This window comes from Coregonus lavaretus (genome assembly GCF_964263955.1).
Source record: "Coregonus lavaretus genome assembly, chromosome: 4".
Classification (NCBI taxonomy): domain Eukaryota; kingdom Metazoa; phylum Chordata; class Actinopteri; order Salmoniformes; family Salmonidae; genus Coregonus; species Coregonus lavaretus.
The window spans coordinates 17703821-17718706 of record NC_139991.1 but is presented as its reverse complement, the minus strand read 5'-3'; the positions used below and the strand labels follow the sequence as shown (position 1 = coordinate 17718706).

Below are 14886 nucleotides of genomic sequence, written 5' to 3'. Positions count from 1 at the left end.
ATTGCATTGATGAGTTTCATTGAATATATAAAATGTGTTCATAGTTGGAAATCTTGGGAAATTCTGTGATATCCAGTGATATGTCAGTTCAGTGTATGCTATTGTTGATATGTTATGGGATGCTGTGGGATAAATAATTGCAGGTAATAGGATCATTTCCATATAAGTGGATAAATACTGTAGATTTAGGCTCTTAAATCCTGAGTTCCGGAATTACTCAATCCAGCCTTGTATGGTTAAATATTTATGTGTGGTATACTATTTTGGTATTTGGAAGGGCAAAGCAGACAGGTTGTTATCTTAGTCATAAAGTGGGTGCCACATGGCGATCTGCTTACGGGGGTTGTCTAGCATCTGCTGCCAGTGTTGGAGACCAGTATTAGAGGCCTGTAAACCCAGCTGGCAGCGGCCCAAGGACTCCTGCTCAACAGGACCTGCCTGGTTCAACACCTCCAAGTCCAGACTGGATTTAGACAGCAGCTCGCGGGGAACCTCCAGCATCATCATCTCATTCCACACTGGGTTCATCTTGTGCTTGACTCGTCGCGTCTGCTTCTTCTTCAGCTTGGTAGTCTGGTGCTTCAGGGCCAGTTTCACAGACAGGTCTAGGAACAAGGAACGAGGCTTTCACTACAGTGAAACGGATGGATTATCCATTCATGGTTGTATGATTTGATGAGCAGTTGTAGGCGTCATACAGTATGAGCTGCAATGGGTTATATTAATAAGCAGGGTGTACCTATGGAGTCCTTCAGCTTGTCCGACTGTAGTCCTCTAGCCTTCATCACCACCACTCCCAGCCGGTTGGCTGCAGGCAGGTAACTTATGGAGAGCAAGAGCTCTCCAGCTGACTGGACATCCTGCTGATTATAGTCAATTACACCAATTCACTGTGATTAGAACAGGTCACATAAAAACGTTTATTCTGCAAATAATGTCAAAAACACACAGCAGAAAACTTCAACACACAACAGACTTTGATATACAGTACATAGGTTAAAACAAATATCAAACAAGCAATGTCCATTTAGGAATTACAATAAGGTGTGTACACGTGCCTGTTACCTTGACAGCATCATTAACGGACACAAAGGTCTGATTCACTAGTAATCAAATGGACTGGATGAATGGCTGTGTGAGTCACCTCTGTGCCTCAGGAAGATTAGGATTCATTAGGCACAAATTATTATAATAACTGCTATTATGCTTCTGATGCTACCGGTGAATCTCATATTGATCTGAAATCGTGACAATTTAGTAAATGGTCTTCGTGCGTGGGTTAGGGGCATTGAAACTCCTACACATACTGCAATATGCCCCAATATGTCACTTTACTAAGTGGAATATCAGAGACTCTTACAACCAGGAAAGAGTTTATTGTAAAAGTAATATCATATAAACGAAATGTGTGTGTAGGAGAGGCTTTACAGTCAACACTCCACCTTTTGTCAAACTGTTATCATGCATAGCCAACTGTGTGGAGGGTTGATTAGTGAAAGTAATTGATATCTAGGGTCTTTGGTCATCCAGTAGTGCACATATGAGGAAGTGGTTCATATTATTTCCAAACAGGTCACACACAAAAAATAAGGAGCCCACTAATGGACAAAAAGTCAAGGATTTTGCATTAGCCAATATGCAGCACAGACTAAGCACAATTGGCTTTTATAGGGGGTGCTTGGAAACATGTTAACTACATCATTTCAACAGCACCAAAGAGCACAGTACAATTTTACAGCTTGAGCGTCCCTTTATAGTCTGCGATCCACAGCAAGTAAACACTTTAAAGTAGCAGCCTGACTCACTCTTTGATTTGCTGTGAGCAATATATCAAAGGAGTGGTAAGTAATCGATGCAAAGGGAATGGGGTAGTCTTGTTCTTTGAACAGTGTTCTTCTCTGAGTCATAACTCCATACAACTACAACCAAATCAACGGTTTCATTAAAATGTTTTTCTCTCTTTCAGTGGACATCTAATAAATAAAATATCTCCTATCTTTCTTCAGTGGAGTATCATAGTGTGTGATCTCCTGAGGAGCTATAGCACAGTATACTGCTGTGTGTGTCATCCCCGGCTTCTGTCAGCCCCATCTGCTCCTGTGTTCTCTCTATGCAGCTATGACCACTAAATAAAGAGCTGAGAAACTTCTCACTGTGTTAAATGATCAATAATTTATAGTTATTCTTCCGCAGCGGAGTATCACTTGCGTCACAACCTACATCATACAAACTCCCGCCTTCCCCTCCCTACATCTCTCAGCCTCCCCCTGTCCTCTCTATCTCCTCTATCTGGTCTTCCTTTTCATCTTTGACGTGACTTATTTATCTCATGTCATCCTCGCATCTCTCTCCGTCATCTCCCGCTCCCTCTCCAGCCCTCCATCATCCCTGTTTGTGATTCCTGGCAGGACTTCATGCTCTCTTGCGCATCCCTGAAAAAATAAATCCCCAGGGTTTGTGATGATGTAGATTCTGATCTCCTGCCTAGCTTGGAGGCTCACGATGCAGCAGCCAGGAAAGACTGGAGAACTGGCAGTTTTTTTATTAAATCCATATTTGCATTCAGGTGTCCCTGTAGCTGAAGTTTTAATTAAAGAACAGCTTGTTGGTGGACAGAATGAGCTGTTCCGACAGAAAAGAGAAACAAGATCATATTGGGTTTCTAATAAATTCATTTTTTCAAAGGTTTCCCAGCCTCGCAAATGGATCAGAGCCTGAATAAACTGAAAAGGACTTGCAGTATACATTTTGTCTCTCTGTATGTACTCAATCCTTTCAGAGATTTCTATCAAAACGTCCAACAACAATCTCCCTTTCAACCCTATATACAAATCCTCCCTGTGTCACTGAGACTGAGACGTCAAATGGGATTACCTTTTTCTATAGCAGCTTGAGTAGCTGTCCTTTTTACCTAAATCCTCTTTAGGTTAACATAAAGTCAGATGGTTATCACTGTATCTTGAAGAGGCTTAACAGTGCTTGTTACAGGGTAGCCATACAGACAGGCAGACCAAACCTAGCCATTGAGATAAATGAGTTTGACCTTGAATAAAAATAATTTTGATCACAGTGCCTAGGATTCAGTTTCACCAGATCCACAGAACAGTTGTCTAGTTTGAGAGCTGGGATGGCTCACGTCACTATCAGATCACGAGGGGTAGGGGCTGTTGAAGGATGCCATGGCAACACCTTTTTATAACGAACACCTCCTAACAGCTCATAGAAGCAAAGGAGAGCCAATTAGCACAGGTTAGCGATAGATAGTGGAAACACACTTCATCTCAGAGACGCAGGGAATATATCTCACCCCAATTCAAAATCACTCATGATTCCACCCATTCTTCAAAAGAAGATAAACAGTTACCGTGCTCCTCATTACTAAAAATGATATCTATGATGGTCTCGAAGAGGAACACAGTTCTATACAATTCAATTTACAAAAATATAATAATATTAAAGGGGAACTGCACCCGCTGATTTGGCCTCTTTTTTTGACTTGCTCCGCAAGAAATGCGGGCGGCCATGACAGAAGCAAAACTTGAGTTGGGTTGTGGGTGTGGTTTGATGTGGGTGTTTCTTAGGTGTGTCCTTGCCACCACCAAGACCCCCCCCCCCCCCCCACTCAATCGCAACAAACAAACCTCCGGCAGGTTGAGTTCAATAACTACAGATGTATGATGAGATGCTGGAGGAAGCTTTGAAAATGTCAGCAGCCTACAGAGTAATATGAGAAGAATGCAATTGCTGAATTTAGGTAGACATAACTTTCAAATGTAGTAACAGGTCCATGTAGAATAAACAACCCTTTACATAATACCATAGAAGCAGTGTTCTGCTAGTATGATAATGTGAACTTTTCATCTTTCATTGTCATTCCCAGCCGATACAGACACTGTGCCTATCAGCATTTTGTCTGGTGGTAATGGGGCTACCTTGGCAAACATGTCAGAGTGGTCATACCTTCCTGTGTGGTGTCCTGTATACAACAGGAGTTCCCTGATCCTGGTGCAGAATACACAGGGTTTCTCCCTCCCCATATTGACTGATACCATTCAATTAAATAATAACAAAATACAATACAAGTAAAAGTTGTTTCTAGTAAAATTTTAATGCAGAGTGCAAGGTCTCTCTCCATTCAGATACATCAGTATCAGTATCTGTCAGTCTCCATGTGCTGGCTCCATACATATACACACATAGTCACTGTTCTATTACCAATGGCAGTTACGATAGGTAATATCTGACACACAAACAGGTACTATGTTGAAGTTTGAACAAGTCAAACTAAACCTAGCTAAATCTGCTCTCCCCATCGACGACCGTTGGTGAGCAGGCAAGAGGTGAGGCTGTAGGTGAGGTCTTTGCCATAGCCCCATTAACGGGCATAGCAGCGTAGATCAGCTCCTCGCCCCTAATCAAAGATACTAGTCGGTCATACACAAACACACAGAGCACTGATACATTATCAATGGTGGTTATGATTAGCCTGGTGGAACCAACCTGATCACTGTGTTCACCTTTCTATTTCACGTCAGATATCATAAAATGTGAAGTGAAATAGAATGGTGAACACAGTGATCAGGCTGGTTCCACCAGGCTAAGATATGCCCTGGACATTGTATGCATCTAAGAAGTAGAAAATAAGCAACAAATAATGTCGTTTTACATAAATTATGTTTCACAATTGGGTTATCAAATGTATCAAAGTAATGAAGTGGGTTACCTTCTGTATTTGTACAAATGATTAGCCTGTGAAAGCTGTTGCCGCTGACAGGTGAAGGTTTCTGGCCGGATACTTGCCAACACGTGGCTGACTGTTCTATTCACAGGAACGCTCACACCAAGGGAATGTCTGCATGATGCTGATAAGGGCCCCCTTGCCCGTCTTCTCTATGCTGGGATGGCCTGTGACAGGGTAATATAATAGACAGCCAAGTGGTAAATTGCATTTTGTTCTAAATAAATGACAAAGCTTTTTACTAATGCACTTAACAACCAAAAATACTCTCCTATTTGTATCTACTTCGCTAGGGAATTAGCCTACTATTTTATCAAGCCGGATATTTTGGAATACAACTTTTCACACTTTTCACATAGCACACATTACCTGTTGTTGTTGATGAAGCCATCTGCTTCCTCAGGGCAGTAACATGGGTCACTATCAGAGGCCTCATGATGGCGTGTCCATAGGAGTCAAGAGAGACTGGCAACAACGGAGGAGGTGTCACAAGGGTACTTGTGTCGCATCACACACTTATATTCTGTGGTTTTGCCTTACATGCTTGAAAATAGCAAGTGAACAGTGAATTAAAATATTTTTGGGGGTCGCTAAACCATTACAATCACATTGCTGGAGATGTTATGATACCCACCTTTGCGCCTTCTGGTAGGTCCTGGCATCCGTTCATGACCAGGGGGTCAGTCTGGCACCCAATTGTGCATTTTGTCTAACAGAAAAACAGGGTCAACAATTGTGATCATCCCTCAATTATAAACATAGCTTGAGAAATAACATAATCTCATTTGGAAACTAATACTTAACAGATGTAGACTGACTGACTCCAGATTGGATTAGATCCAGGCTGTTGACGCCATTACACTATGCAACCAACTCTGAAATGTTTTGCTATGGCCCTGGATTTCTTTGAGTTTGTTGCTGTTAGTTCGTACACTGTTGTAGTCAGACATGAGTTAGCTAGTACCACCAAAGCTGCATCCAATATCTATTTGTGCCCTAGACACTAATTTAGAGTGCATGGAAATACGATTACCTAGCTAAAGTAGCCAAATAATGAATAGGAAACAACTTTGCCATATTATGATGTCGTCAAATTTACTTTAGAGAGATGGCAATGTTGCCATTACTGTTACTAGCGAAGTTCGTCAAAAACAGCTAGCAATGCTAATGTTAGTTAGCTAAAATAAGGTGGTCCCCTCGATCTTAGTTAGCTGGCTAAAGTTGTACTGCATCTAAAGTCAATCTGGCAACATCACAATCATGACTAAAGGTTTGCCTACTAATTAAATTATTTGCCTTCTTTTGAAATGTTATCTTGTCTACATGCCAAATCTGAGTTTAGGTAGGCTAAAGTTAGCCAGCGATGAAAGTTATGATTATCAATATACATAACCAGACACACAACCAGCAGTCTATGGTCTAGCTACCGGTATACTCACCACCACTGGGGACCAACGAACTCCAACCACCTATTCCGCGTGATAGGGTCCTTCGGCAGGGCATGCAAACCATAGTTGTTGGCTGTGCATCCTGCTGGAGGCATGCATTGCATTGCATGGTCAATCCACCTTTCAGTCTCAAACGGCCGTGATCCTTTGAACATGTATGTTGGGGGGCGATGAAACAATGGAAGTGGGAAGCGAAGTGGGCAAAGGGAAGCGAAGTGGCAGAGGGCCGATTTGCACGTGGAGCTTGGCAAAAGGGGGCATTATTTGTTGACATAATTGTACTCCAAACCCAACCTTCTTTTACTCCGTTTTAGACGAGACTGACTTTATGACCAGAACTATCCTATTTACACTTTGCAGTCACTTTTGAAACTAGAATACATGTTGCTGATTCATATCAATGCCACATAGGCTGTTTTCAAAGGGATTAGTTGGTTTTTAGGGGCAGTTGCTCTTTAACTTTGCTGCCAATGCCATCTACTATACAGTATATCCATGGCAAGGACAGGGTAGCCTACCTGTTTTGGTGGTTGAAGGTCGACCCAGCAGTCTGCGTTGGACATCATGCCCACATCAACCAGCTTGAACCTCATAACGCCCAGGTTGGTGTTCTGGGAGAAGCGGTCACAACTGTGCAGGGAGAGAGCCACTTCGCCCTCCACCTCATACCCCCCTGGCAGGGAGAACACCATGCCTTCCTCCCAGCGGGTGTGGCTGGTCAGGCGTCGCGATGAGGTCTGGGCCTCCCTCTGTCCTGCTGCTGAGGTCAGGACTGCGGCCACATACCCCTCACAGCCCGACCCCACACTCAAATGCTTCGCTACAGAGGAAGACAGAGAGGGGAAGGAGGCAACAGAGAGAGGGGAGCAAACCCTTAGAATAGCAGTCTATTGATGTAGTTTTAATTAAATTTGTACATTTGACATTTTAGTCATTTAGCAGACGTTGTTATCCAGAGCGACTTAAAATTAATGCATTCATCTTAAGATCGCTTGGTGGGACAACCACATATCACAGTCATAGTTAATACATTTTTCCTCAATAAAGTAGCTATCAGAAAAGTCAGTGCTAGTAAGGGGGTGGGGGGGGGGGGGGGAGTAAAGTGGCTGTGGGATTATTTAAGATACTCTTAGAAGAGGTAGGGCTTCAAATGTTTTTGGAAGATGGGCAGGAACTCTGCTGTCCTAGCTTCAGGGGAAGCTGGTTCCACCATTGGGGTGCCAGGACAGAGAAGAGCTTAGACTGGGCTGACCGGAAGATGCCCTCACGTAGGGGTGGGAGGGCCAAGAGACCAGAGGTGGCAGAACGGAGTACTCGGGTTGGGGTGTAGGGTCTGAGCATAGCCTGAAGGTAGGGAGGGGAAGTTCCTCTTGCTGCTCCGTAGGCAAGTACCATGGTCTTGTAGTGGATGCGAGCTTCGACTCGAAGCCAGTGGAGTGTGCGGAGGAGAGAATCTCATTAGCTATTCCCAATTCCTTTTTCTGAAATAAGGATAAATGACAAGGTCTGCGAAATATCTTATTATGTAGAATACACTGATGTTATAACTTTATAGGGTATGCATTTATAAGGAGAGTATGCGTATACCTAGTAGATGTGTTTATGACAAACAATGCAGAAGCACTTTGTAAACCCACACAGCATTTACCCCTTTGCACAATCAGTGCTCGACAACACCAGCATAGGTCTCTCCAACAGTTTCTCCAACAGCAAAGCATACTGTACTCCTTGAATAAAAATAGTAATTAGTGAAGCTAAGGGCTTGGATATAATGAGATATAATTGAGCACACGGCATGTGATAAACAAACCAAAGAGGCAGGACTCACAGACAGCTAGCCTGCAGAGAACCTGTGCCCCTTGTTAGCATATCTCAACAGGCGTATGATGCTGGTGTGAACAGTGTGGCAGCTTGCACCCCTACCCCACCACCAACTCAGTTTGACAGCTTGCACCCCTACCCCACCATCAACTAACACCCACCCACCCACCAGCCTGCCGCAAGGCAAAGTAGATGCATTGCTGACCTTTTCATTGGGTGACGCATCAGCATCTACAGTCGATAAGTGTCCACATATGGGGACCAGCCAGCAGAGTGCCAACACAAAAAAATGTCTGAGCCACTCAACCCCTTATCAAATCACCCACAGTCTTATGAAGGGGGGAGGCCGGAGGATTGCTTTGTCTCACCACAAATGAAATGAATTATTTTGTAGATGGAGGACGTAAAAGAAACAAGGCAGAATACTGAAATAGATGAAGCCAGGTTGACTGTGGCAGTGTTTGTGCGTCATCACTTTGCCACTCTATTAGCTTTCGGAAAATTGCTCCACAAGACACGATGCACTGAGGGGATTGGGTTGTGAGGTCTCCATTTACAATTTCCATCTATTTGTCACTCTTGATTGACTGTTGCCTCACATTTATTTATTATATTTGCAGACAACTGCCAATTAGTTTTTTTCCTTTATCCTTGTTTTCATTTGCAGAAGACATCTGCTTGTTTACCTCTTTTGATAATGTTAATAAATGAGGTTTGACAGAAAGAAATGCACTGTCAAGGAAGTACTTAAATATGTTTAATAGGTAAACTAGGGTCAACATGTTTAGTGATACCTCAACCTTCTTAATTTACATGAAGTTTACATACTTGCAGATGATACTGTTGAGATTGTTGCCTTACCTTCTATCACGGTGATGTGTAGCTCGCTCTGTTCGGTATAATAGGTGAGAGAGAAATGCAGCTTAGGGTGGAGGATGGAGCTGCTTGTTGTCATCCCATTGGTAAGATCCCTGGCACAGGGGGTTTCGTCCTTTGAGTCTGGGAAAGGAGGCTGGGTTAGGGCTGGGCAATTCCACGGCAACGGAATTGCACTGAGACTCAGAGACAAACAAAAATGATTGATTTCAAAGATTAACAAACCATACAACTCTATGCACAATAACTACTTTCAACAATTTACAGTGAACATTTTACTAAAACACATTTACTGGAAGAAATGTGCAGATGCAAAGTTTGGTAACAGAATTTCGGGAAAATCTCCCTGAGTTTTTTTATGTGTCCACGTTTTCCAAAAACTCTGTTAAATGTGCGCTCCTAATTAAGATTCAACGATGTCTGCAGAAAGAATGGGGTGTCAGCTATGACATGACACATTGACTTTGAAAATAAATGAATATATATTGGTTATTGAACTACAGTAAGTGAAGTAGATTTACACCCGGTAACGGAATTGTGTTAACAGAATTTATTCATGAGTCCCTGATCTGTACTACACAGAAATGCATAATTATGGATATGAATGTCATTCTCTTCCTGGTGATGTATCCTAAATAGGTACACACAGGTATAAATATGCAATATCCTCCTTTGCATATTTGGGTATTATTCTACACACTGGCTATTATTTTATTGAGCCCTGAATTGGTAGAGCATGGCGCTTGTAACGCCAGGGTAGTGGGTTCGATACCCGGGACCACCCATACGTAAAAGTGTATGCACACATGACTGTAAGTCGCTTTGGAAAAAAGCGTCTGCTAAATGGCATTTATATTATTATATTATAAACAAGACCACATTTGGTTGGTCCAGACCGGACCAAATCTGAACCAATCATAGACGTCTATGTTTCACAAGTTTGGACATCTTACATTTGTTATTTGTTTTTTTGTTTGTTATTTTTTTGAGAAATAATTAACACACAATAGTCAAGTGTGTGTGCTAATTGCTTTTCAAATAATAAATCCACCTATCCATGTATAGCCAAGTATAGCCAAACTGGCTGTTACTGTAAGGCAATTGCATTCAGGTGTAAGAAAGCACCAAGAATAGCAGTAGGAAGCTCTTAGCCCTCTGGGACCAGTCCTATCCATCATGCATTAGGTTCCATTGACTGGACACATCAATAACACTGAGTGGATGAGTGTAGGGACTAGGGAGGGAAGGAGGGAGAGTGGGGCAAAGCCTTTGATCACAATTCTCTGGCAGGAGGAGACGTGAGTTAAGTAACACAAACACAATTATCTAGACTGAGTGAGTGGTAACTCTAATACAATAGTAGGAAGTGATTAACTACAGTAATTACCAATAACATTTGTTACTGCCAATGAACTGCCAAGACATTTTTTTCCGATTTACAGATAAAAAGTCGTTGTAATATAGGTCCAAAAATCCATTTAAATTCCAAGTAAAATTTTACCTGAACATTTTTGAATCTAAACAACTGAAGAGTATTACACATTGTATAATGAAGGCACAGTAGCTACGAAAAGAAGAGGAAATGATAAAGGGATTTATTTGGTTTAAATCAGGGTGTTTGTTCTTGCTTGGGGTTTACCTTGTCTGAGGATCGTGAACGTGTCAGAGCTGTCCGTTGCTTGGTTACCAGCATCAGGCTCAGTCGAGGGTCCCTCGGGAGAGGGCTCGCCCCCCTTCTCTGAGGCATGATCAGGGTAGCTGATGACCTCAGATGAGGTCACAGACGGTTTGGGCTTGTATATTTTGGGAAATTTCAACAATGTCCTTGGTTGGATGGGCTCTGTTGATTTTTCCACACTGAACTAGAGGAGGAGGAAGATATGGTTCAAGACAGGCTAATAAAACTGTAATATGATACAAGGTGTGGTGAGAAATCACAGCTAGTTTGTAGACTGCTTTCATTAAGATATAGTGTTGGTGGTGCAGTTCAAAGACAGCAAGCCTGCTGTATGCAGAGGGGTTCATTACGGCCATAACAGTCCATTATCACTGCAGTCTGACAATTCACAGGAAAACATGGAACACCAATTTACAGTGAATGCACCTCTCTGACAGTCAGCTAAGTGTGGGCTATTCAGATGGGTGAGTTATGGTTACACTGATAAGAATTTCCATCCATTCTCCTGGGCTTGCATCATTCCTCTCCCAATCAAACTCTAAAACTGGTAACTGGTAGCTATTATATTAAAGTATAGAACTGTATTTATGCTTGTGGAATAAATTGCACATTGTTAAGTTCCATTACATAATGGGATATAAACATTTCAGAGGAGGACTAAAGAGTAAGGTTGTTATCTCTCCAACCAGCAAGTGTTCTTTCACCTCCTTAGCAGCACATTTGAAGTACTGCAAAAAGCAAGCTGACTGGAACATGGTGTCCCCCTGGAGCATGCATCATGTGTGAGGGCTTGTGTAAGCTGAGGAAAGGAAGGCTGTGTGCAGCCTGGTCTCATAGACTAGACGTAACATAGTCAATGTAAATCTGGGACGCTCAAATTAGTATGATATGTTATGTTTGGTATGGTTACATAAGACAAAAGGTTAGGAGATAGGTTAAAGGGTTATCGCAAACGTCTAGTAACCCAAAGGTTGCGTGTTTGAATCTCATCACGGATAACTTTAGCATTTTAGCTAATTAGCAACTACTTAGCATGTTAGCTTAACCTTAACCCTTTAACCTAACTCCTAACCCTAACCTTAACCCTGACAACCCTTTAACCTAACTCCTAACCCTAACCTTAACCCTAACCCCTAGCCTAGCTAAAGTTAACCACCTACCTAACATTAGCATTAGCCACCTAGCTAACGTTAGCCACAACAAATTAGAATTCGTAAGATATCATACGTTTTTACAATTTGTAACATATTGTACGAATTACAAATTTGTAAAATATTGTACGAATTGCAAATCATAACATATCATACGAATTGTAATTCGTAACATATCATACGAAATGGATGATGGACATCCACAAATGAATACATACCAAACGAAACTTAACATATCATACTAACTGGAGTGTCCCAAATTTACATTTACTATATTAAGTCTACCCCTGAGTCCAGGTTGTAGCGTGAGCTGCAGGGGTATCCTGCTCCTCCCCAAATTACACTGACACAGATGTGCAGGGAACCTATGCATTCATTATTAGGCTAGTTCTAGCAGTTTCTTTCCGCTCTAAAAGATTCTGAATCACTCATCACCTAGTCCCAAACTCATCGGATGGGTGGGTGCAAACATGTGCATGTCTTTTTTTTATTTTAACACCATTATTTAGCCATCTTCAAATGAGACCCATATGCAGGAGCACTAGACAGCCCATAAGGCCATAGGAATTTCAAATAAACATACTGTAGTTCTTCAAAGTGGTTGCTGAGGTGTTAAGTCTGCTTCAAAGCTGTGGTATCTCACTCTATGACTAATCAGTCAAGGTCAAATGTGGACATACGTACGACACCTTTTGCTTGGCTCAGAGAGAGGATGGGTGGGTTCACTCTAAAGGGGACTGCAACAGACAATCAATCTTTCCCCAAGAAAGGACACGGTTTGTGAGCAGAACTTTGATACAATGCCACAAGTCAAGTCACAGGTTAAGCCTCCTGCAGCCCATAGGAACATGAATACAGTGCTCTACTAACTGTACTCCAGTGCCCATAACAGTAAAAAGACAACAAATTGTCATTAGAGGAGCCAATTGGAGGGCCCTATCTTACCGCAGTCCATTATTGTAATGTAACCCCTATCTGATGTTTTTTTACTGCTGCATTTCCTGTGTTACAATCTATATATCAGTTAAGGGAGATATCAAAGGCTGTCATAAGCAGATATGTGGAATCGTCTTAGCCTACCAACTTCTCTGTTCAAAAATCAAAAGACTAGTTGTTATGTCAGTGTATTAACCAACTGTAGTTAGCTATATTATTTACCAGGATTTCATGCCACACAGAGAAACTGTAGTTACTCAAATCAAACAGACAGGACAAAGCTTTCTGCACTACAATTATAGATCACCTATGAGATAAAAACAGCTCTACACGTGACATGACATTTAGTCAATGTTATCACTCAATAACCATGGCATTCACGCCAGTCCCACGTCACATAAACCTAGTCACACAGATTCCCCAAGCTGGTAATTACCCTCCCAGGAAAGTAAGTTCTCTAAGATCTGAGTCCATGTGCAAGTACTGTAGTAGGGCAGCTCACCTGCTCTGAGGAGTGCAGAACACTGGGTTTAGCCTTCTCTGGGTCTGCATCTTCACCACTTTCCAGCTTGCCTTTCTTACAGGACCTGCAGATCAGTGAGAGCCCAAAGAGAGTGAGGATGCCTGACGCAGTGCCCAGCGTGGCACCAAGGACAGCAGCTGTGGTGAAAATCATGCTGGTCAACAAGGGCAACACAGGAAAAAATAAAGAGGAAGAAGAAAGGAAGCTAAAAATGTCCAAGTTACTCTTCAGGCAGCATTACAAATAAAGATGCTGAGATGCTGATTGGTTAGTCTGCAGCAAATGTCCCTCAAAAATAGGAAGATTTTTCAGGAGACAGGCTGCACTTCATTCGGGTCCCAGCAGTTGGTTGCAAGCACTTTCAGTATGCAGTTCCCTCATCCAGAGACAGAGGGAGAATGTTCCTGTCTGCAGAAGAGAACAGTGTGAGAGAGAGGCAGTCTACTTGCATAGATTCAGTGAGAGGAGGGATGGGGTAAGGACAAAGGGAGAGAAAGGAGTGGGAGGGTACAGGCTGGCTGGCTGGCTGGCTAGCTGGTTAGGACAGAATATGTCTGTTTCATTGATGCTTCCCTTCCCAGTCTCTCTTTTGCTCTTTATCTCTAAGTTTCTCTCTCTTCCTTCCTTCTCTTCCCCACTGCCACTTTCCTGTTGCCGTCAGACACATCCATGTCTGACATCTGAATGACGTCAGAGATAAAAATCCTGCTCCCCAGAATAACCTTTTTTTACGGAAAGTAAAAAAAAACTGGCTGATCTCATTCCTTTCTCTCAATGCACTATCCCAATTATGCTGTTCAGCCAGGAGAATGTGCACCACCACAATATTACTGTTTATTCCTCATGGTTAGGCACAGGATACCTCTCTGAATTGAACATCTCTCTCAATCTGAAATTGCTAGAGTAAGAAGACATTTAATTTAGCCACATGAACAGTAAAAAAAAATATATTCTCGCTGTGGGGGAAAATCTCTCATCAAATTCTATATTTGGTCCACCAACTTTGGCATTAATATCCAGTTTCCATGGAAACAACATAACCCATACTACAAACAGACCCCCCAAAACCTGTGAACATCTTGGGGCAAAGCACTGTTCTTAGCACTGCCGTAACCAAAAGTACAGTACTTGAACATGACAAATGAAAAGGCTCATTTACTAACAACAGTAGCTGACTGCAAGTAGTTTCACTTTTCAAGCTCTTCTGGAAATATGCTGTATAATGAAAGCAATCATCATGGCTGTCTGGATAACTTAATAACACTTCAGTCTTCTTTTACATTCTATCCCCATGTCTAGATGAATCACATCCTGACATTTCCCTCAGGGCACTGGCCGTCTCTCCAAACTGTGTGATGAGGTATGACTTATGATGCCTCAGTTTGGTTTTCCTGACCACTTTCATTCAGATGGCAATACTGGTTCATAACTCTCATTTTTAACACAGCTCATCTATACATTTGAAACAAAAAGATAGCATTCTATAGGTTTAAATGTATCCAGTAATCTACATCCATTGTTACATTATTATCATTTCAGACAGTGAGGGAAGTCCCTTTTAAGACAATACTCATTCATGGATGTGAATTGAACATGCAAGAGCACAATATGTGAATTGAAGGACAACCCAATGTAGAATGTAGGCCTAATCTTTGATGCCACCTTGTGGATGTAAGAGAAAGTAAAAAAATAAAATAAAAAAGGCCTACATTGTA

At 42.0% G+C, this 14886-nt stretch overlaps 1 protein-coding gene and 1 long non-coding RNA gene across 2 annotated transcripts; both read right to left on the bottom strand.

Annotated features, from left to right (window-relative positions):
• Positions 1-300: 300 nt before the first annotated feature.
• LOC311127611 (synaptotagmin-13-like) lies at positions 301-13324 on the bottom strand (the record flags this gene model as incomplete). The annotated part of the gene is made up of 6 exons (XM_084159436.1): positions 301-605; positions 740-860; positions 6705-7006; positions 8869-9006; positions 10523-10745; positions 13151-13324. 6 exons carry the CDS (start codon positions 13322-13324, stop codon positions 301-303), a joined length of 1263 nt encoding a protein of 420 aa, XP_084015562.1.
• On the bottom strand, positions 4096-6266 carry LOC311127698. The gene is made up of 5 exons (XR_014613137.1): positions 6178-6266; positions 5373-5447; positions 5108-5203; positions 4724-4905; positions 4096-4411 (listed from the first exon to the last, which is right to left on the bottom strand). It is a non-coding gene; the product is annotated as an uncharacterized lncRNA (long non-coding RNA).
• Positions 13325-14886: the final 1562 nt, after the last annotated feature.